Here is a 23484-nt window from a genome sequence, read left to right as displayed (position 1 = left end):
AGTTCTACTGTTATATTCTTTTAATTGTGTGTTTGATTGATAACCTAGTTTAGTTTTAGCTGCCAGGGGAGTAAAACAGGCTATACAACTTTTCCAAGTCCTCCTGGGATGGAAGAATATCATAGCCATGTAGGCCTAACTTAAGACCGTACTTAAGTAGGGAGGTGGCAGACTGTTAGTACGAATTTTCATGAAATTCATTCATCTTGGTAACTTTGTGAAATGTATTATTTAAGTCTTTCTACCACCTGTTAGCACTCCTACTTTTGGGTGTCTGGAGCTGTAAACTTATATGGGTGAAACACCTTTGTAGAAGATCTTCATTTGTGTAAGAGCCAACCATATGTTGTCAACAACTGTTTGCTAGACAGAGTCTACATCTGTTACGTATACAAATCAGTCTCATGTCATCTTTATTGTTTTATAGTGATGTACCCAAATAGACAGGAATTTGTGGGTTGCACCTTTTCACAGAATATGAGCAGCACTGTGAACACTGTTACTGTGTCAGCGATTTGTAAGCATGCGTGTTTTGGTGAACTTGTCTGACCTCGGCCGATTAAATGGTGTTATAATCTACAGTCTGTTTCACGATTTCTTCATTGGATTTATACAGCAGAAACAACCCCCACCTAACACAGACTGTAACCATCACTAATAATCTATATGTATATTACCATAACTTCTACGGTTCCATCAAGCTCATTTATGTCAAGCTATAATTCAGTTTTTTTTTACGTTTAAAAATATCTAAATATAATAATGCTTCTTTCACATTTTCTAGCACAGAAGAGAATTTTGTAGAAGTGGGAGCAGAAAGGGCCAAAAGTAATCTAGACGCTTCCTCGGCCCCCGACGTTAATCTCGCAAGAGCCGCTAGTCTTACAAAACTACATAACCCACAATTCCCTTCGTTGCGAGGAGGTTACAAGGAAACATGGCGGCGGCCGAGCTCTCGTCCGAAGCAAACTCTGACATCCCAGATTATGAATACACGGACGTCAACACCAAACCGTTTCACATCGAAGCTTTCAGAAACGAGTGGCTCAAGAGGCTGAAGCCGAGCGACGTGTCCTTCAGGGAGCAGGACGAGGACACGTTTGACGCCGACTTTGCCAGAGAGATGCGGGTTGACCCGGAGACCATGGCTGAACTCAAATCCGTCTGCAGGTATCAACACCGACGTGGACTCTACGTTTTAGCAACTGTTACCAAGTTTAAAAATTAAAAACCTCATGTGTGTCTCTTTAATTAACTCAATGTTTCTCCAGCCTGCACAAATACAATCTTATATTGGAATAAAATCCAATGACAACGTGTGAACGAATTTGACAAAAGGTGTGTTTGACAAGCAAATGGGGAGCAGGAGGTTTTTTTTTAATTTTTTTTAATGCCTTTTAAGAGTCCTTGGCTAATCACATCACAATATGCTCAGTGTTTTATGTCCTCATGATTTCAGTGTATTTCACTGGAGCAATATTTTAAACACTTCCACCTGCAGCTTTCTTGCAGTATGACGTTTTTAGTGTCAAAGTCTGAAAAATATCCTCTTACTTTATTGCTGTTGCATTTTAAAACGGCCCACACGTCACTTAAAGATCTCAGGGAAACGTGGATCATATAATCAATGATCAATAATAATTGATCTGTAAAATACAAGGTGCTTTACATGTGTCAAGGCATACATGATGTCTATCACGCTTTTTAGAAAATGCCCTCGCTTTGAGACCCCAAGAAAATACTTAACAGCACTTAGTTAGTGAAGCCAGCTTACATATGTAGATGTGTAGGCAGGAAATAAAACACATTGCAATTTTAAGATGACTCAAAAAGACAGTTCATATTATGCACTCTAAATTATACGCTTCTTTAACGTTGAGACTAGTACAGCTTTTATATCTCATATTGTTTTGCTATAATTCATTGTGTACTAGCTGTTCTTCTCATAAACAGCCTACAACTTGAACCTTGCTTACAAACCTTTTTTTTTTTACTTCCTGTTTCTAGCCTTGATTCGCTGCGTTGCCATCCTCCGGATCAGCAGCCTGATGACACGATTGTACCTGAAGATGCAACGCTGAACACGTTGATGTATGACACTTTTTTTTTTCTCCACATATTTCCTCTTTTATTGTGTCATGGATTAAGCAACAGTGTGAAAACACATAGAGTTCAATGAGCTGTGATTTTTTTTTTTTTTTTTTTAACAGGCAAAGAAAAGAAAGGCAAGATTACAAAGCTACTCTGAAAACAGGCAAGAACAGACACACCCTCTACGCAGATGAACTGGTTGGTCTATTGAAGTTGGTCTATTTTAAGAATACCAGACATATCTGATCATTCAGGTATCTCATTATTAAGCTTTTGTCTTTGTAATTTCCAGGAGCGTATTACTGTTGGAAGAAAACCAAAAACAATGACTGACCTGATCGCCGAAGGAGAAATCATCCTAACCATCAATGTCTACTACCCGGCTGTTTTTGAGAAGGTGTGATGTCACCTTCCTAAGGGTGCCTCCAAAAACCCTCCAAACCTGACAATCTTTTTCATATCTGCCATGGATCTCATTCTGACATTTCTTTCTTCATAATCCGCCTCAGTTTAGGTCCGTGCGACCCCATATGACTCTGCGGATGACTGGCACCCACAGCCTGGCAGAGCTCAAGGATGCAATCTGCTGTGTCAGCGACCTGCAAGTGTGCGGAGAGTTCAGTAACACGCCGGACATGGCTCCAGATTTCATCAGCAAAGTAAGCTCACATACAGCTGACTTTGACATTACAAACCCACTTTTTGTAAGGTCAGATTCCATACATATTTGTACACAAGACAAATCCTAAAAGCGAGAGGTAACATCTTGTCATGGTTTCTGTTTCAGGATCATTTCAAGTCGGCTTTCTTTTTCTTTGAAGGAGTTTTCTATAACGACATGCGATTCCCAGAGTGTCAGGACATCAGCACGTGAGTCTTCGCCACTAATTGGTCCAGTGATTGGTTAAAACAAACTCCTCTTCTTATAGTTAGCTGCTGAGGTAAACCTCCTTTGCAGATTATTTGGCTGAAAGACAGTCCTGCCTGCTAATTTGAGTTCAAATTATTTTAAGAAATTCACTGATTCACCCCATTTTGTTCTGGTTTACCCCAAATGAAACAATTCATACCGCTCACGTTTGTCTGTTTATTTTAAATGAAACTAAAGCTACATTTATCATGTATCTGTTCCTACACTACATTCTGAGTTTGTAAAGAATAATAACTGAATTAATAATATATTCACTTTTTATGATTATTTTAGCAGAACAAGGTTGAAACTCTTTTACATGGTGAGACTTTAAAGTATGAACCCTCGAAACAACCAGTGTGAAATAACACACTAGTTTACACTTACACCGTCGGGTAGGCCATGATTTTAATGTACACAGGCCTGACAACAGCAATCACACTTAACAGTCACATGATGAGTTATGAACTCAGGGAGAGAATCTTACGTTTTCCAGATGTAGCCATTAGGGTGTCCATCTTTGTATTTCTCTCAGTAAATGTGTTTCTTGGATGCATTTTTTGAAGACGTGCATGACATTTTGATCTGTGTTCCTTCAGCATTTCTTTGCTTTTTGTGTGTCCAAATGATTGAATGTTTCTGCTTTGGAAGACATTGTACATAAACCAGAAGTTTCTGCCACAACAGAGGTGACAGAGATGACAACTTATTATGGTGCAAATAATTAAATAAATAATTTTGCTCTTTAGAAGATTATTATTAAAAAAAAAAAGGCTTATGTGATGAATAGTTCACATAATAATCTGTTTTCCTGTTGCATCTCCCAGAGACCTTGAGCTTGTCTTCCTGCTCCAGGGCAGGGTTGCAAAGTCACAGCACTTGTTTTAAGACCAAATTCTCTATTATGGGAAATTACACCACCAACTAAGAACAGTGGACCATCGCTAAAGTCCTTTCCGTCCCCAGGCACAGTGAAGTCTCCTATGTCGAGTCAAAAGAAGCTGCTGGTCCCAGCTGTGAAAGTGACCTTTTAGTTCCCCGTTAAAAACTCTTCTCAGAACTCTTAGATAACATTGTCACTTATGTATCAAAGCAGAAGCAGAATTATTTCCTATGAAAACTTTTCCATGAATATTGATATAATAATCTCAGCTCAGAAAACAGGCTTTCTCAACTGTGTTAATTCCCAAAGGATCCTCTCAGTATCTGTGCACCAACCTCCATGGGATCTGCTTAAGAGCTGCCGCCATTTTCCAATCCTACTCTTCACACATCTTTTAATACTTCATAATTGATATCAAAATAAAAAAAGGATTCTTTAAATGCACTTTTTGACACCAGGCCTTATCTAATCATTGTGAACAAAGACATCTTGGTTTGAGAGGACTTTAATTGACTCCTTGTGATCCCTGTTCAGGACAGGATCAGGATACATTGAATGTAATAACCTCGCTATTAAGCAAACCAAAAATGGTGGTTTGCGGTATTTGAAGAACATTTTCACTTGACCCTTCGTACTCAGAAAAGCTTGTTCTGAGAAAGTGTTTTTGTGAAGGTTATGTGACAGATTACCAATAAACAGCTCCAAAGAAAAATCCATAAATGTGATGATTCAGTGCGTGAGGAGAAAAATAATTCTGTTGTTCTTACGATTATAACCGGGGATGTAACCAGTTACTGGAAATGAGTTTGATGAGATAAAATGTAACTTCCACAAACACTCTCTTCGAAATAATATTTTCATGAAGCGCTTACTTTGTGTTCACGATACAGGACTACCATTGAATGGGCAAAGGCACGCAACTTCCCTCCTTACAGTCAGGCCAAAATGGAGGACACGAGATTTGCCGATCTGAAAGTTAAAGTGGGCTTCCCGTACCTGTACTGTCATCAGGGAGACTGCGAACACCTCGTCATCATCACGGATGTCAGGTACATGCTGTGTTGTTGATCAGCTGCTGGATGATTCCATCACCTAGCTGCTTTTCACACAACACAAATCTCTGACTTAATGCTCTAATGAGTGATGAATGTTACTCTTCTACACATGCACTGCACACCTGAAAATATGTGAATGTAAAGGGCCGAATCTGTTCTCTGACTCTTAAGCAGACCTTGTAAAATGTCAGTGTGAGGTCGAGGTGAGCCGATGTGTGAACGCAGCAGGTTTTAGTCTAGACCAGAAACCGAGAGCGAGTGGGCGGGGCATTGACATCGTCCACATTAAGCCTGAATTCTACTATGTTCGGTTATTCTCAGGTGCCTGTCATGTTTTTACATTGGCACGCCAGTGGCTCAGTTGGTAGAGTCGGACGTCTCTCAACCAGAAGGTTGAGGGTTAGATCCCAAGCTCCTGCAGCAACATGTCCGATACGTCCTTGGACAAGACACTTATCCCCATCGTCGGTGTCGTATGAATGTGTATGAATGGGATGAGTTACTTCTGGTTTTCACTTTACATAGTCACCTCTGCCATCAGTGTGTGAATGGTTAGGTGTCACCTGCCATTTACCATACGTTGAGTTTTTACTTTTTGTATTCAACACTTTCTCTCTGTTTAAGCCCGCCATTTCAGTCCAGCTCAGTAAGAAACAGAAGAATTTGATGAATTTCTTAGAATACTTACTGTTCCTGGAGTATTAAGCCAGTTAATTCTGATTCTCATCCTCCACCGTTACAAGCTCGACTTCTGCGCTATTATATTTCGCAGTGGGATTCGTCTCAAGATGAGAAATGCTCTGCACTTTCGAAATGGTTGAATTAGTACGACAAGATTTGAAATAAAGCTGCTCATTGTCAGACAGGCTTTGAGCGCTCTCACAAGACTGAGCTGCTTGGTTTCATTGCAGCAGGAAATGCGTAGTAGTGGATCCGTCCATGAGCTGACTTATTGTTAACGCACTGTAACCACTCATGAAAGCCTCTCTTAATATCTGAAATGTGAGACAAATCTGCGTTATGGTCACCGTTATGTATTCTCTCTCTCTACCCTTTTTACAGACTGGCACATATGAACGACTGCCTGGACAAGAAGCTGTATCCACTTCTCACACATAAGCACAGGCTCATTACCCAGAAGTGTGCAGTTTGCCACGTCTTCATTGGAAGGTGTGTAACAAAAAATGTTTTTAACAGCTTTGGCCCCGTTAAAACTCTGACTTCATGTTAAAAAATTCTGATTTATTTTCAGGTGGTTTACTACTAATGACCAGTTTGCTCCGAGTGACCCATGCCTCTACTGTGATAAGTGCTTCCGGATGTTGCACTATGATGCTCAAGGCAACAAGCTGGGAGATTTCCTGGCCTATCCCTATGTGGACCGTGGCGCGTTTAACTAATGCTTGTCTTTTGGGGGGGGAAGTGCTCAGCTCATTGATTTACCGGTAATGCTGTATAATACAGTGAAATGTTTAATATTTCAGAAAGAAATGTTGATTGTCATTTAGGAAGTCTGTATTTTCTTTTAAAAAGAGAAACCGTTTGAGGACAAAAATATGACCAGGCTTTTTTTGTTGTTGTTGTTTAAAATAAAGTTCATTAACTCTGGTCTTATTTACCCGGGCTTTGAATTTTTTCATGTAAACTTTTATTTGTATTAATACAGTTGTAATTATTTTGTATTAAAGACGGAAATAAAAGCTTAATAAAAAGAAATCTCATCATTTAGTTTATCAATAAATGGTATCCTCAAACTTCTAGGGTATGGATTTGCATTCTGATTGAATTTTGAAACGAAATAGATGTTTTGGTAGAGAAATGTGAAAGTTGGAGAAATGTACAGATTCTGTGGTATATGTTCATAACTCTATACACAAACTGTCCTCAGAGGAAAATGTGGCCCCTGGAACAATTTCAAGATAAAATGCTACGAGAGAAGTTATGGTGGGGGGTCCACAAGAGTGAAACCGTCACTCTCCTGGTAGCTTTTTAGTTCAAGGGACCAATATCTTCGAGTTAAGTTTGTGTATTCAGTTCAGAAATGATAGCATAGAATTGTTTCGCACTTCTCCAACTTTTAACATTTGACCATCAAGACTCCATAGTGCACCTTTGATAAATTAAAGAACTAAAATTTTAGTTTCAGTGTCAGTGGATGTCTTTTATAGAGCTCAACGGATGAGTACCAAATTCATCATCCAAGACTGTTTCAGGGTTCAACAGTCAGGAGAGCAATCTGGATTGGTGCATTTCCTTTTTCAAATAGATACACACAGCAAGGAAGAGCATGCACAAGAAAAGATTCTAAGTATATCATGTGAAATGTTTTAACTTCAGCTTGTTGTCACTTCAGACCTGTCCTTCAGAGTACGATTACTGAGTGAACCTGATTGGTCCTTCTTAATGCACGTCTTGTTTGGGAAACAGTTCAGTCATTTCTGCACTTGACCAATCTAAACTTAATACAAAAATAGCTTGATGTAGAAGATGATTACATTTTAAACTTTGCAGAGACAAGTGTTCATATCAATGTGAGTTTCTCTTTTCAATCATGATTTCTGTGCAAACAACGTTAAAAATGATTAAAGACAAAAGATGTAATACTTCATGTACTACTTTATTATAGGATCCAGGATAATGACTTCAGACAGACACAAAAATACTCTTATTTACATCTATGTTAAAAACAACTTCAAGAAATAATACACGTGAACATGACTGAGGAAACGTGGAAAGACAAACTTTGGCAAACTTCTGAATTTTCAGTGTCTGTGCATCTGAAGTGAATAAAAATATGTTGATGCAATGAATATTACTTGTCATGGTAATGGTGCATCTAACTACAACTACGTTAAACGATTCTGTCAAAGTCAAAAACGGCCTAAAAGACATTGGGAATGATTGATTACAACCAAAACCCATCTACTCCAGTTATACAATAGGACCAAAAGGTGCTAACTCTGTCTCTGTGAACAATGAAGACAATATTACGCAAGATAAGGTGTCTGAAAGTTAAAGATTACACAAAGTAAAAAAAATAAAATATGTCAGTCAGTTTTCTTTATCTTAGGTAGTGGAGGGGTTTGATGTACTGAAACCTTCAAGCAGCAGTACAGACGGTCAGTCAGTAAAACTGGAAACCATTGATCGATCATTAATCGTCAGATGGAACCAGGCAGGAGATCCCAGTTTGGACTCGAGTTGTAAACGTAGAGCAGCAAGTTTCTTCTCTTTTCTTCAAGGATGAAGGACACTCAAGTGGACTCTTCCTGAGCCTTTGGAGCACTAACACACAACGAGGAGGAAAAACATTTAGACAGTCCCAAATCTAAAAACAAACATGAATGAGCTCATTTACTGGTAGGAACTTTTAGTTTTATCAAAATATTGTATCGATATGTGATTACTCAATGGCATAAATAGTCCCAACTTTCATTTTGGGGCGCTGGTAGTGCAGTGGTTGGTGTGCGCGCCCCATGTATAGATGCTATATCGACCTGTGGCTTCTTTCCCTCACATTATTCCCCACTCTCTCTCTCCCTGATTTCACACTCTATCCACTGTCCTGTTTCTCCAATAAAAGGCACAAAAAGCCCATAAATAAACCTTAAAAACAACTAGTATATATTTTTTGCTCTGGCTGAGTACGACAATGACCAGCTGTTTCCACATATAACAAACAGTACTACAAAAAGAAAGTTGACCATAGCTGTGGGTCTTTCAATACGCTCGCCTTGTAGTGCCTGTAACCCGATATGACCGCAGTGGACCCCAGGCCCTTTTCTGCATGTCATGTCCTTCCTGGCTCTCTTTTTGCTGTCATGTTCTGTAACCGTTTTCACACATAAACTGGAACCATGAAATGATCCTGACATTAGCCGTAGGAGATGCATGTGAGAATGCAAATGTCCGATCGGACCCTGTCAGCTCCCTACAGTGATGTCTGTTTGTGTGAACAGAACGGGTCATTGTCTGCAGACTTCCATGAGAGTGAATGGGTGTGTTGATGACGGAGCAAGAAGTTCAGCTGCTTTGTGCCCTTTTCTGCTTGCATGTTTATTAGCCTCCGATTTTAACTGATTTGTGCAGAATATTATTGATTAATGTTACAGCAAAAAAAAAAAAAAAAAAAAGTTGGGTTTTCTATATGCCACCTGCTGCCCTTTTTACAGAGCTTTTACACTCTTCAACTACTGAAACTATTTCCAGAAGGTGAAAAGGTGTTAAACACAAAAATGTCCTCTTGTGTTCTTCATGGGTGAAAAGGCAACTCCAGACGAAGTCCTCAGCTGATTCTTTGGACGTTTTCCAAAATGTAAATTGAGAAACAACTTGGCAAAACGAACAAAGAAAAATAAAGATTTTATCTAACCAGTTAAAGAGTCATCAGTTTTGAAAGATTTCGATCTTTAGTAGGAACCAATGGGGCTTGGGGCGTTTACTTGTATTAAGCCTTAATAATGTATTTGAAACACCTTTGTCGTATATTGCTTCGAGGGAATTCCAGACAATAGTAAGGGGAAATGGTTTCTAAAGATTATGGGGCTTTTTTTAAATGCCAAAGAGCGAAGATCAGTGCCTCTGACAACATTTAGGGGTCCTGTGAGGTACAACTTGATGGAACATTAAAAGAAATTAAGAACAGAACAAAGTAGATAAACATCAGTGCTGTCCTTCAGTGTTTGTTGAGTCTATCAGTATAAAATCAATTATTCATGGTTAGAACCAGATGTGCTGGTAATATATAATACCTGTGATTTTCTCCCACTGGGACGTCCTCAAGCTCCCTCTCCTTCTCAATCTCCTGCTTCCTCTCTGCAGGGCTGGTATCACCATTTGTCATCTTGTCTTTAGGCGGTACACAAAGAAACACACACAGACTCAGTCAGAAGGAGCATCACAACCTAAAAGCACCGCAGAGAGGAGAGCACACAGGAGCATGTGATGGCACATGCCGAGCTCCAGACCTAAGTGGAAAAAAACAAGATTTTCCATCCATTCGGCATGCCTTGCTGTAGAAAGAGACCTTTTCAGAGATACTCCTTTGGGTGGGAGTAGTGTATGTACATCATAAAGTAAATGAATGGCGCGAGGATGTGGATGCAAGACCTCTGATTATGGTCAGTGTTAGTACCGAGAATATTAACCACACAGATCCTGTGATGTGCTCCAGGAAAGACTTGAAGAAGCCGAGTGAAAGCACAAAGCTTCAAAGTTTTTTCAAGTCGTGACTGAGCTCAAATTGATTAACAAATAATCAGCAGACAGGTTTTATGGTGTCACATAGTCACTGTAAAATGTCATGGAGACTCTCATTGCTCAAACTTTGCTGTTATATAATCAAACTCCCAAACACCTTAAAGGTAAGAATCCTAATTGAAACACTTACTCTAAATACAGCAAACATCTGGAACGTTGAATCAGTAATTATAATGATCAACTTGATAACATGGCCTTTCTTCTTCACAGTGACACTTGGACCAGTGCATGTGTAAAAATCTCTCCATGACCATGACACAGGTGTACACACAGAGTGTTTTACACTACAGCCAACCCTATTAGAGAAAGACACACTCCACTTAATATCTCTATGGGAAATAAATAATGGACTGTGCACTACTTTGAGAATCTAGAGCAAATTATTTAAGAAAACATTAGACCTATTTATCGAGATGTCAGCTGTGTCCATAAGGTGAACTTCTTAGTCCTGCTGCACAATTCATCTCAATTTCATCGTTTTCTCGCAATGTGAGCATTTGGAATACACACATCATACATAAGGCTGATTTTTTTTGTTGCAATAAATACGGAAAAATAGATGTAAATAAGCCATGCTTTTGTCACACAGCACGAGTACATTTAGCTGTTTCAACGGCTGTAACTGCCGTGCTTTAGTCCGTCGGATGTAAGATTCGCTATCAGCTACACTCAGACTAATCGGTGCCAATTCAGTGATGAAAAATATGTGATTTTTTTAGGATTCAGGGGGGATATGTTTCAAATACAGGTATGGTGTAAAGTATTTTTCTTGTTTGGTTTTACTGCAAATAAACACAACTTGCACTGCTGGCTTCCCAATAACTGCTAAGCTTTATGGCATGTATTTCGTTGCTTGTTGTCTTGTGTTTTGTGTTTTTTTCATGTTGCACTTCACGCGTGCGTTAATCAACTTCACCTACTTTATGAACCAGGCAGACTTTTTGAAGATTCCAGTCGTCTCTCTGCGTCACTGCCACAGTAACTCCTCCAATGAGGAAACAACAAACCTCATAATACTATCATTTTTGTTTTTTTTTAAGATTTATTTTTGGGCTTTTTTATGCCTTTAATTGAGAGATAGGACAGTGGACAGAGTCAGAAATCAGGGAGAGAGAGTGGGGAAGGAAGCCACAGTCATGTAATGTCAGCAGGACAGGATCTAATGTCATCTTCATATGAATAAACACGTCTATTAAAAGACGTCAGATCAAAGAGCTGAAGGGCACAGGACTGACGTCAGTCTCCTTGAACCTGACCCTCAAACATTCTTCAATAGTCTGAAACATCCAGGACTAATCAAGCCTTCAATGCACGTCATACAGAAAACCACTCGCTCTACAGTGACATCATGGGCTCTTATTATAGTAAACACATGATGCAGTGACTCTTAAACACGCGGAGAAGAACGCGACTGAAAACTCAGAAAGACGACTGACACAGCAATGATTCTGAAATACTTAAGAGTCAGAGATTTCTGCCATCATCTGTTTCTATGACAACCAGCTTGTTGGACATTATCCTGCTTATTTCATGGCCACTTCATAAATTAATTCAATAATGTTACATTATGTTAATTTGGAAAGCATTTCTAAACTTAATCATTTGGGCAGGGACAAAACATCAATACGGCGATATATCATCATCCTGACCCGTTTGATACAATAATCTTAATGCTGCTGCCAAATATTGATATTTTAAAATAAAAAATTTAGGTGCTCTAAATAATTTGACTCACCACTTCATGACTCCTTACAGTGTTGCTTATGACATGAATGAGGCCGTGTGAAAATAAGTTAACTAGCCAGAAACTGAAAATGCCAGCGGATTTTCCTCTTATCCAAAAAGTCTGTCAGACTCCGCTGTGATCTATCAGTAAACTCGGCAGACTACTTATAAACACTCCAACTTGGATTATCACTTCATTCATATCTATGATGATGAGGTGAGAAAGGGTTTACAAAAGTTACCAGTTGATCAAGGCTATTTTGACATATTGTCGGTAACAGGGAAGCAGTCTGTGTTAGCAAGTGATCCGAAAAGGCAGAGGAAAGGTCGGAACCAGGTGGAGGATGGGAAAGCCAGACAGTGGGTGGACACCCTCTGGAGCAGGTGTTACAAGACAGGCAGAGTCACAGGTACACTCACACACACGGACAGATAACCGATTAGAAACGGCTAACAGCGCAGGAGACGAGTGGACAGTGTGTAAAAATGGTTTATCCTGATGAATATGCTGTTTCATTATATAATAAATGCTTCCTTGCTGATTTCTGTCATTCAAACAACCTATAAAATCCGTCGGGTTCGGGCCCATAAATACAGTTATAGACATGCTGGGCTCAGAGAGAACGTGGATTTTTTTGGGCCTTATCTAAGCTTCACCTCTCTCGCCTTTTCTGCCAGTTTCCGCAGGCGGACTTCTTTCTATGAACGGAGTGGCGTTACAGTTTCAAAACTTCTGTCTGTGGATTGAAATGATTACAATTGCTCCTTTGACTCTCAAATCACAACAGTGTCCTGAGATGCCGTCTGTTATTCACAGAAGCGAGCTGCTATTACTTAACAAAAGTTGATAGAAATACATTGATGAATGAAGGTTCAACAAATCTGTGAAATAAACTCTTGAACTCATAAACCATGAAGCCGTGTGGACAAAACTCAAAAGTTTAAACAAGGAGCTCCAGTGAAACAGAAAGAGGGCAACCTTAAATGACAGAAAATCAAACCCAAATACTAAGAGCTGAACAGTTAGAGAATAACTCCTAGAACATCTGACGATAATTGATGAGCTCCAGACGATTATATAATCACCTATGTATATGTGCCGTGGTTAGAGCTATTAGAAAGTTGATACAGTTTAGTCATGGAATGCCATATAATAATAATAATAACACAAGTATTTATCACAAGTGCCTACTTTCATTCTTATTGCAAAGACTTAAATGAAAACTATGTTGGTGTAAAAAAATGAAATTCAAAGGCCGATGTGTCAGACTTCATCAAAAAAAAAAGAAAAATGAACAAATCGTATTTGTACGCTAAGAATAATGGCCTGCCTGTATGTGTTTGGAGATAATCCAAGGCCTCATATCAACTGTATGCCATGCCTTGCCTCACCTCAATTGTGAAAACAGGTCAATTATGTTTTTCACAGCAGACGGTTTCATCTTAATGTACAGTTTCTTAGCCGATTGTTTTGAAGACAGCATGGAGCTTCTGCATAACATCTCGCTCTGTACTCTTTCATTGGTAACAAAACAGAGAAGATGTACACCTTGTACATAGACCATTGCATGGTTTTTGCCCTCGTTTGTATTACTCTGGCTGTGTGAAAAAAGTGCTTGATTTTTTATAAAAGTATAGTTATATAAAAATGGCAGGTTTGTGCAGAGTGTCCCATGTTGCACAGGTGACCATTGAATCAATCAGTGTTTTACATTGTTTTAACTCAGCCTTCTAGTATGGGCTTAAAAACATATACCAGGTTTCTTACGCTATCCAGGACTTAAATAAAACAATAAAAACACAGTTCCAATGGTTAATGATGTCAGGGACTACAAACAGTAACCGACCTTATAACAATCAGAACGTCTACAAACATGTGAGCTAATGTTAGCAGCAGAACTGCGCTGTCCAGAGAAGTGTCTGAGATGTTATGTGGTACGTATGTAAGACAGAAACTCTGTTCTTCTTCTCGGTCCCATCTGAATGAATGGAGGTTAACGGAAAAGTCGGGGTCTTTACCGATTTAAAGGCTTAAAATATGAAAAACAAAACGAACTTTAAAACGGCGAGTATGAGACTAAATCTGATGACCAGTGATGTAAACATATAAAATAAGACTTTTGTGAACAGAGATCGGCATCATAACATTATAAAATAAACACAATTAAAGGTGTGCATTAGCGTCTGTTCAGTCTCTCTCCGTCAAACGAGCACATGCTGTGATCAGAGGAGTCATGAACTGACATCACACACCTGATGAGTAATTATTAACCGGTTTACCCCAGAGGGATCTTCACTTTTAAATAAAAAAATCTGGTCACAGACTTCGCTGCCTTAAAGCTAGCAGGAACACGACAGCGGTCCCACAATGTAACATTTTAATCCTCTCTAGTTTCAGTCCAAACACACAGAGCTCTTCTTTTACCCTTCTTTGTAGATGAAAACCTTCTTTGTAGATGAAAACCGGATACTAAATTGTGATTTTAAATAGTCTGAAGTACAAAAAGCTACGCAATAGCATTTAATCGCACGGCTGCCTGTGTTTTCTAACATTTTCAGGGCTTGTTTTCACCCAAACGGGGGCGTGGTTGCTCTGGTGAGCGGGAAGTGAGAGTTTGACTGCTCTCTTCAATTGCAGACACAATATCTCTATGGTGACAGTAGAGCACAACCTGTTCTGCAGGCTACAGTTTCTGGATCGCATAAGAAGAATTAAGAATTAATAGTTCTTACCCAATCGGTTTTGGGCACAGGAAGGTGTTCTAACACATATCAGGCGATTCAGGCAGCATCTGAGGCCATTCTGATACAGGTATTGTAACTGGAACAACTTTCAATGAATCACTGACTATATTCATTAAACAGTTCAGTAATAATAAACAGTACCTGGGTTATTTTCCTTGGCTTGTTCTACTTTCTTCAGTGCTCCTTTCTTGGCCTCCTCATGCTGCCGTTGTTCAGCTATAGACTTGTTGAGCACCTGGCTGAGCACACAGTCGCCCTCTCCGACCAGGAACATCGTCTTAAACTTGTTATACAGCATGGTGGCCTTGTCCATGATGTCCTGGCTGGCCTTAAACCTGCGGATCTACAACATGAAGCAGAAAAAAAAAAGGCTTCACACATCAAAAGGCTTAGCATCACATTTCACAGTTCATTTTGAGAGACCAGTTTCATGGATTTGGAAGTGATTGAGTCCACCTTCTTGAGCGTGGCGATAAGTTCACTGTGTTTCTGCAGGTGCTGGGTTGTGACTTGAAGCGCGCTGATCTCATCTAAAGCATCCATGCACTTCTTCACATCCTAAATGTGGGAGGAAAGGGGGGGGGGGGTTGTAACAGATGAGGCAAAAAAAACAAACAATACTCGCAGAGCAATTCTTAGATATGAGGTAAATTGATGCATGTCAAGTCCCGCCCCTTTTAAATGGAATTTCAATGAGGAAGATCGGTACCAGGTACAATCTCTGACACATTCACATTGACTGTGTGAAACGTGTTGGGTTTATTCCAAAGGAAACTAAAAAATAGGATGTCAGTTTCGTTGGGGTGGTATGTTACAATGTTGGCAATATGGATTGAAGGACTGCAGTCTGAGTAAGAAGGGGTCTTATACCAGGCGCTGCACGAGCAGGTTTGACTGATAGTCCTGTCATCGCGTGTCTTTATCATTATGTCACACAGTGAATGTTCGGCTCTCTCCTGGTCTAAGCTGTATTGTCTTAGCCTTGATTACTGCTTAATGGATTGTTCCTTAAAGTTAATATTATAAATATATCCTTTCTTTACATGCTGTACTCCTAGCTGTGTTTTTCATAAAGCGATTTAACCTGACCCACATTGACTAAACATAATTCACACTGAGGCTAACAGCTGAATCGAACTGTTGTTAAGATGGATCTTTTCGTAAAAGCTTTTCTGACCTACAAACACTGAGCAGGGCAGCAGGACTGAAGTAGGGTCAATCAATCAACTTAATAAAGCATATTTAAAAACATATCCCTCCTTTAACTGACAGGTGATGAATGAAGGGTAAATTCTGAGGACTGAGGATCATCTTCTGGGAGGTGATGTGGACATGGTAATCATGCACCTGGTCACATACTCTTTGAGGAACAACAAAACTTTCCTAAGCCAGTGACATTCTTACAGTGCCCTGTTTGGGCTTACGTCAAGCTTTCCTGATGATGGTGTAACAGAAACGTTATGACACATTGGTGCACTTAGAACTTACAGGGTTGTCAATTTTCAGTGAAATCTTGATGTCACTGTGCAGTCTCTGGAGTTTGGAGTCAGTAGATATCTCTGCAGAAAAGAAATATGTTATACTATATACAACGTCATACTATTTAACTAATTATACAACAGGTAGTTCTGACCGAGTATTCCGATTGGACGAGGGGCATTCCACGAGTGATGATAAAGATTACATCACAAGGACTTTTCCTTACTAAACCTAAGCCAGTCGTTCTGAGTTCACTCACTGTATGCATTAAATGCAAACATACAAATGAATGTTCATAAAATAAGCAGCTTGTCTGTGGTAACCATGGATACAAAGAAAAGAGTGCAGGAGAATATTTGGGTTGCTATGAAACAGATCAGCTCCAGTTAAGAGATGGAGCTAGTTGAATTGGTTCACTCAAGGTCGAGAGGTTGCACATATGATATCTCTTAATAATCACAGAGATCAGATTAATTGTGACCTGAAGAATTTCTATCTGCCTGGAACTACAAACATAAAGTAGTTCTTGAAGATGTTAAACGGACGGACTCGGTTTCTTTCATACAGATTTCATTGTGAAATCCAGTGTGATATAAGGACAATAAAACACATACTTCATCTTAGCCATTTCTTAAGAAATTATAAATGGAAAAGCATTTATTTAATAATAAAATAATAAAAACATTTTGTCTTAAGACCATCATTTTGTACGTTGGCATAGTCCTCCAAGCTGACGGCCCGGGTTTGAATCCCACCTGTGGCTATTTTCCCGCATGTCATTCCCCACTCTCCCTCTCTCTCTCTCCCTCTCTCCCTGATTTCTGACTCTATTCACTGTCCTGTCTCCAAAATAAAGGAACAACAATAAAAGTACAAAAATAAACCTTTAAAATCGGTTTGATGTTAATATTTGAACTGTAGCACTGACCCTTTTTCTTGACTCCTGTCTTGTCGTCCGTTTTCTTTCCGTCATCTTTACTTGGCCTGCAAGAAAGAAAAATACGCACCACTTCAGACTTCTTTTCATTTGTCCACTTGATGAAACTGAGCTTATTCTGTCCTTTTCTTTTATATTCAAGACATTTACTGAGTTCAAACACCTTTGATACTTTATGTTCTGGTTATCACTGTCAGATGTTAGCCTTCTAGTTCAAGTCACTTCACAATAAACAGCCTGTGATTGTAGCCGAGTGGTCAGACCAGAATAATAAGCATTGTGGAAACATTATTTGGGGTTCATGTCACTACTTTTGGACTTTGTCTGAAAACGTACTCTCTCAGTTCATCTGCTTTCCGCCGCCGCACATCTTTGTCCATTTCTGAGTTTTTCTTTCTGCCTTTGTTTTTCTGAAATCATAAGAAACCATTTTCATCAAAGGATCAAACTGACTGTGAAGGTCACTAACAGAACCAATGTTGGTGTTTAACAAAGATAGATCCTATCTGTACAGATATTTGAATGTTATAGAAACATGCCTCATCATCGTCAGAGCCAGTTGAGCCTTCATCCTTGGACTGCTTCTTCTTCTTGGCTTCAGGCTCCTTCCCCTCTGCGTCCTTTCCTTTGCTCTCCTCCTTCTTCTTCTTCTCCTCCTCTCCACTCTTGGACTTGTCCTCTGTCGCCCTCTTCCTCTTTCTGTCGGACTCAGCAGTATCCCTTCATCACAGGAAACAAATGCTTTAATTAAATAAACTTCATTTATATAGCAACAGAAACAAAAAATATTTAAAGTGGTGTGATGGATCAACAAAACCAGGAAACCAGGAAATATAAAAACCCCACACAAAAGTGAAACTAAATAGATGAAATGAAGTTATTCTGAAAGACTACATTCAGCTCCTTTATGTAAAGTTGCAAAGATAGCTGCAAGCACCCACAAGTCAATCCCACATCTAGTTCAACTTTTCTTTGGTTTCAACATCTGTTTGACCCGCAGCAGTTCAATTACTGTCTGCGTTCTGTGCGTTGCAATTTGGCAAACTTGTGATCAGATTGGAAGAATTTCAACTTTTGATGAACTTTTGAATGAGTCTGTGGCAAAGAGACTTCTGTGAGATTTCTGCATTGATGATTTTGTGTGTGTGTGTGTGTATTTTGTTGCATGTTTGTTAAAGTTACATTTCACTTCCTGAGCCTTGCTGCTCCTGCTGGAGTAAAAGCATCTTCTCGCTCTTGGGCTTCCTGCCTCTTTTTTTAGGGACTTCTCCACCTGTTCACATGGACACAAAAACACACCATACAAAAAAAAAAACACAATAAAAACACAAAGTGCAGGAAGAGAACAAGCTGAAAAAAAACACTTAGAAATGATGCACTGCATGTTTATATTAATCCAGGTTTATCTGTGCTTGCCTTCAGTTGCCCTGCATATAAAATATAACTTGTTTGGTATAGGGTTGATCTTTCTACTATTTCACTTCTTAAAAAGACATAAAGCCATTAACATCATGTTGAGGGCTTACATCACAGGGAACACTGCCTTACCTGAGGGACTACCAGGACTTGCAGGAGCATCTTCTTTTTCCATCTCTTGGTCAGCTTCACTCTGAAAAACAACATTCAATATAATCAAATAAACTTTTTTAACTTCATTTAGGATCATACACTCACTGGAGGTCAAACAAAAAGTCATTAACATTGAACCAACCTTTTTCTTTCTTCCTCTCTTGGGTTTAGGAGCATCTGTGGATTCTTTCTGTGCCGAACCCTAGAAATGTGACACCTTTTATTAATTATTTCAAACATACAACAGAACAAAATACTCTCAGACAGTTATTCAAGGATCAGAGCTCTTCCCTCTATTGCAGAGTTTAGGAATTTGATTTCTAGCCACTTTGTTTCAGATTGTTTTGAATGGATTTCGGTGCTTTTTGTAATTGATTTAAAGTGTCTGTTGTGGTTTTTGCTTGTTTTACTGTGGCACTGGCAATAAGGGAAATCTCAGTGTGCTTTCGAGAATAAATGAAGGTTTGAATTGAATGTGAAGTGGACAAAATAGTATATAAGCAGCCCTTTGATGATTTTGGTCCCTTTTTACCCTTCTTTTTGATCAAAGGCACCATCTATTGAATTATTGTGACATTACAGTTTGTGTAGTAAAAAAGGATGAGTCCTAACTTAACCATTACTAAATACACACTGTATACACCCTATAATGTTTATATTACTTTGATCTATATACACTCAGCGATAAATGGCTTTAATTGGACAGAAATGATGTGGGCCATGATTAGTCATCACACTAATTTTTGAATGCAATTTAAATTGATTATTTTTGTTCATTTTAAATCTGCAGCAGCTATTCGCAGCCGTTTTATTCACTGCAGAAAGATATGTGTGAACTGGCCCACAGTATTGTATACAGTATACCGATATTTGTGTAGCTTGTTAAATAAAGCAAGAGGCAGCAGGGGAAATGTCAACATTAGAAAAATACTTACAGTGAGTCATCATGACTTACCTTTCTCCAAAGCACACAGAAAGCCATGCAAAAATAAAATGTAATCAACTGACCGAAAACAGTAGTTTTGTGAAAATGTGGAAAGGAAAAATGCAGGAAATAGAAATCACAAACACAAGTAGACAGAGGTGAAAAAAAAACACACTTTCCAGTTATTTTTAATTCATTTCCAAAACTAGAGAAAGCTGTGCACCCACAATATCATTAAATCCACCTCAAATGGCAACACAGGGACTGTTTGGTTCGTGAAGAAGGGATCCCCGTAGTGGCTTTAACACAGCAAACCCAGACTAGGCCCAACAAGCACCAACATCACGAGGTTGTGCCGTCAACAGAAGCGTCAAACAGAAACAAACCACCGGATAAAAAAAAACAAAAAAAAAACACCAAGTGTCACATGCGTTCCCACGGGAAGGGGCTGAGGTGACCTCCGCTGCTTAAAGGAATCCCAACATGCAAAAGTACCAAAAGTACGTACATCCTGGTTCTGAGGACCCTGCTCAGTTTTCAGAGACCCTTCCTCCTCCTCCTCCTCCTCCTCCTCCTCATCATCATCATCATTCTCATTCTCCTGCTCAGCCTCACTTCCTGGAACCTGAATTCACCCAAGACACAGCATAGGACGCAGTGGGGTGGGGTCAACGGGTCTCATGAGGGAGAAAAGTTAGCGAGTATCCTTCTGTGTCACACTCTACTCTTAGCAAACAAGATTTCTAATCTATTAAAGCTCAATAACACAAACATTCTGTAAACTACCATCAATATAAAAGTATCTGTAGGAGACACAATTTAGAGAAGAATTTGAAGAAGAGTAGCAAAAAAAAAATTAAAAAAGCTGACAACACAGCAGCAAACCAGAAGCACGTCAATGCAGTGAAGCGGCTCTCAGTAACTTGTAAAAGATTTAGATTGGAAACCTACTTTGGATTTGATCCCCTTTTCGTCTGCTTCCTCTTCTCCCTCCGGGTTGCTGTCCGAATCCTTTCCAGTGAAAGACTCAGGAGGGACAGGCTTCAAATAAACAATTAATTGATTAAAAGAAACAGATTGTACCAAAAACACAATATCCAGGAAGCTCCAATGATACCGTGAAAATGTCTTCAGTGGACACAAAGGGGATGAAGCTGTACCTTGGGAGCAGTGAGCTCAACCTTTGGGTTGTTTTCAATCTCCCACAATCCTTCATTGAAGCCTTTCCTCTTGTTGGGCTTGGCATACTTCTCTTTGTTTGGCAGGTATGGAAAGATATCTTTTGGGCCAAGAAATGCTCTGTGTGAAAAGAAAAGAAAAAAATGCTGAATACTTTCTGAAGCATTAAAAATGCAGTTTGTTTTCACTGTGAGAAATGCAGACAAAACAGAAAAGAAACTTGACACCTCTGAACATCAAATATTCACATGTGGAAAGAAACACTTGAAATGGCAAACAAGGACAGCTAAAGTATTTAAATGGGGTAGATGGAATTTTGTATTTTATTTTATAAGCTCTTAAAACTTGTAAAGAAGCACTTCAAAGTAATTCCCCTGAAGACATTTAACATCACTCGCTATACTTTAAAGGAACACTATGTAACTCCGACAGGTAGCCCCGCCCCCCCCTCCTCCCTAAAGTCGATGTGCACAACAGGTTGCCATGTCGCGTTCACAGAAGCTTCAGCGTTTAGCCAGCTCTGCATCCGTCTTGGCGCCTTTCTGCGGACTAACCACTCTCCATTTTTCAATAGCATCTTAACACGTTTCTGGTCGTGGAGCTTATTAGAAAAATGCCGAGGCTTTCTGGGTCGGGTAGAATCAGTTATATCTGAATTATTTCGCTTTTCCACTTCCATCACTGCAACAAATGTTTATTTGCCATTATCCTGGCAAACCGAGGAGCGTCCAAAACAGCTGTGCGGGGGTGCCTTCAAACCGCCTACCTTCTACGGTGAAATCAAATGCAGACCGTTATGGACCTGAATGTAAACTCAGGAGGACATACTGACTGCTGCATTGTTGACAGAGAAGCCAGCACTTCAACATAGCATGTGCCCTTAATGTCTGATCATATAGTACGGTCATTTAAAGATTTGATATCAGTAGATATCTTACAGATTGGTCCTTTATTATGGAGGGCAGGTGTCTTATAACGTGTGTGTGAACAACTTAAATTCAGTGCTATGTTGTTGTTGTTTTTCACACCATTTTTCAAACTTCAGCATATCACCTCTTAATAATTTCTACCATACCGTATAACAATGGATATAAGTATCCCTGCATCCCCTGAACTACTCATTAAAGAATCATTAAAAGGCAGCTACTTCCTCACTAAATAGATACAATGTTTACCCATCAAAGTGTAACAAATCAAGATTAACACAATTGGTTTACTCACGTTTCATGGGTGCCAAAGAAGAAGATGGGCAACTTGATATTGGATGGTTTCACAGCTCCGTCAGGGACTTCATCGATCTGGTAGACCAGTAAAGAGAAAAACAAAAAAAAGATATTAACTTGGAGGTGAAAACAACAAAATGTCACCACAAAGGAGAAACTACTTGGAGGTTTTGGTGTTTGCATGTCAATGTGAAGCAGACTACATTTAAGTTGCAGTCAAAAAATGGGCCTAAACTTACTCTTGCAGGCCAATGTGGATATCCCTTCATCTTGGCAAAGATCAGATCACCGGGTTTCCAATCTCTAGCCATGCTGAATGTTTTACCAAGCTGTAAAAAAAAAAAAAAGAACACAATGACATAAAAGTATCGTGCACGTTTTCCACGAGAAATGTACAACTTAGAGGGGAATCAACTTGTTCATATTAATGGTGTACACGTTCATTCAGTGCCCCTCCCACTACCAACAAGCTTTATTCTGACATGACAGTGACTTACAATCCGACAAAAACAATCCTTTGTAACACATAAACACAGAATATACTCTTGCAACTCTAACATACACTTGGCACCCCCTCAAAGCGAAGTTAACAAGCGTGCACAAGATGTAAGCAGAGGCAGCACCGCCTCTTCCAACTAATACTCATGTTAGCTTCCGTGTAGCCGCTGAATGCTATCGAAACTACAACTGCGTTTGCTTTACTGACCTCTAATTAGTTCAGACGTGTTTTAAAAAGGCCAATGTTTTCGTTGTATTCCAGTGAAGAGATGATGAACAACACTTTTTTTTTTTTTAACCAGGAAAACACAGTCACAAGCACGTTTTCCGCTCCCGCGCAGGACGTCGACGGACTGTACCATTACATGTCAGAGCGGGGGAGTCGGTCCTGCTTACATGACGGTAAATATGTTGATTTTGTTTTTATTATTATTATCAGGAACAGATTGGAAAGCTTTCATTAAAATTTGAATTAAATGCGGGTTGCTTTTGGAATTGAAGTGGGTTTATAATTTGTTTTAGATAGAGCTATTTTTGGAAAGTGTCCCTGCCGAGCAACTTCATGCTTCAAAGATCGTCTGAGCAGACATTTGATTAGACGGACGTTTCTGTAAAAAAAAGTGGGCGTCAACTTCCACGCACGCGCACTTGCCACATAATGTACAAATAGATTAAAAACTGTTAAATTTCAATAGCATTTAAGATAACTCGGATAATGTAAAAATGACAACCGTTCTCTAAAACTAGACACTGCTGTTTCACAAGTTAGATTTAAATCTCGGATGTTCTTGGTACATGAAAATATGATCAGAGTGGGAGCTCTGCAGCTGTTCCTCTCCCTTGTTTGGTACTGATGCTGAGGCTGTCACTCAGATGCTGGAGCAGGCCTGTATGTAGCCTCTTCTGTCTGGTGTGGTCTCATTTCAGTGATTATCCGTGAATAAAAGGGAAAAGAAGAAATTTAAATTGTTCCCTTTCCTTTGTCACACTTAAATCTCAATTATTC

General features: G+C 39.4%; 2 protein-coding genes across 4 annotated transcripts; one reads left to right on the top strand and one right to left on the bottom strand.

Moving 5' to 3' along the window:
• Positions 1 to 923: 923 nt before the first annotated feature.
• snapc3 (small nuclear RNA activating complex, polypeptide 3) lies at positions 924 to 6548 on the top strand. The gene is made up of 9 exons (XM_020628897.3): positions 924 to 1170; positions 2008 to 2091; positions 2211 to 2289; positions 2384 to 2488; positions 2601 to 2750; positions 2879 to 2961; positions 4775 to 4933; positions 6002 to 6109; positions 6192 to 6548. The coding sequence occupies exons 1-9, from the start codon at positions 938 to 940 to the stop codon at positions 6337 to 6339; spliced, it is 1149 nt and encodes a 382-aa protein (XP_020484553.1). The 5' UTR covers positions 924 to 937; the 3' UTR covers positions 6340 to 6548.
• Positions 6549 to 7537: 989 nt separating this feature from the next.
• psip1a (PC4 and SFRS1 interacting protein 1a) lies at positions 7538 to 22844 on the bottom strand. 3 transcript variants are annotated; one of them, XM_065957361.1, is made up of 17 exons: positions 22687 to 22844; positions 22220 to 22309; positions 21979 to 22064; positions 20739 to 20877; positions 20530 to 20619; positions 20087 to 20203; positions 18796 to 18855; positions 18633 to 18693; positions 18267 to 18357; positions 17624 to 17804; positions 17421 to 17494; positions 17076 to 17131; positions 16157 to 16227; positions 15125 to 15226; positions 14810 to 15011; positions 9691 to 9787; positions 7538 to 8224 (listed from the first exon to the last, which is right to left on the bottom strand). In XM_065957361.1, the coding sequence occupies exons 2-17, from the start codon at positions 22289 to 22291 to the stop codon at positions 8194 to 8196; spliced, it is 1530 nt and encodes a 509-aa protein (XP_065813433.1). In that variant the 5' UTR covers positions 22292 to 22309; positions 22687 to 22844; the 3' UTR covers positions 7538 to 8193. The 3 variants fall into 3 exon arrangements, with proteins under 3 accessions (XP_065813433.1, XP_020484546.2, XP_065813442.1); XM_020628890.3 differs by having other exon boundaries at positions 21979 to 22055; XM_065957370.1 differs by lacking the exon at positions 20087 to 20203.
• Between the last annotated feature and the right edge of the window lie 640 nt (positions 22845 to 23484).

Source organism: Labrus bergylta, chromosome 1, assembly GCF_963930695.1.
Source record: "Labrus bergylta chromosome 1, fLabBer1.1, whole genome shotgun sequence".
Classification (NCBI taxonomy): domain Eukaryota; kingdom Metazoa; phylum Chordata; class Actinopteri; order Labriformes; family Labridae; genus Labrus; species Labrus bergylta.
Note: the sequence above shows the minus strand (reverse complement) of the source record. Positions and strands in the feature narration are given on the sequence as shown.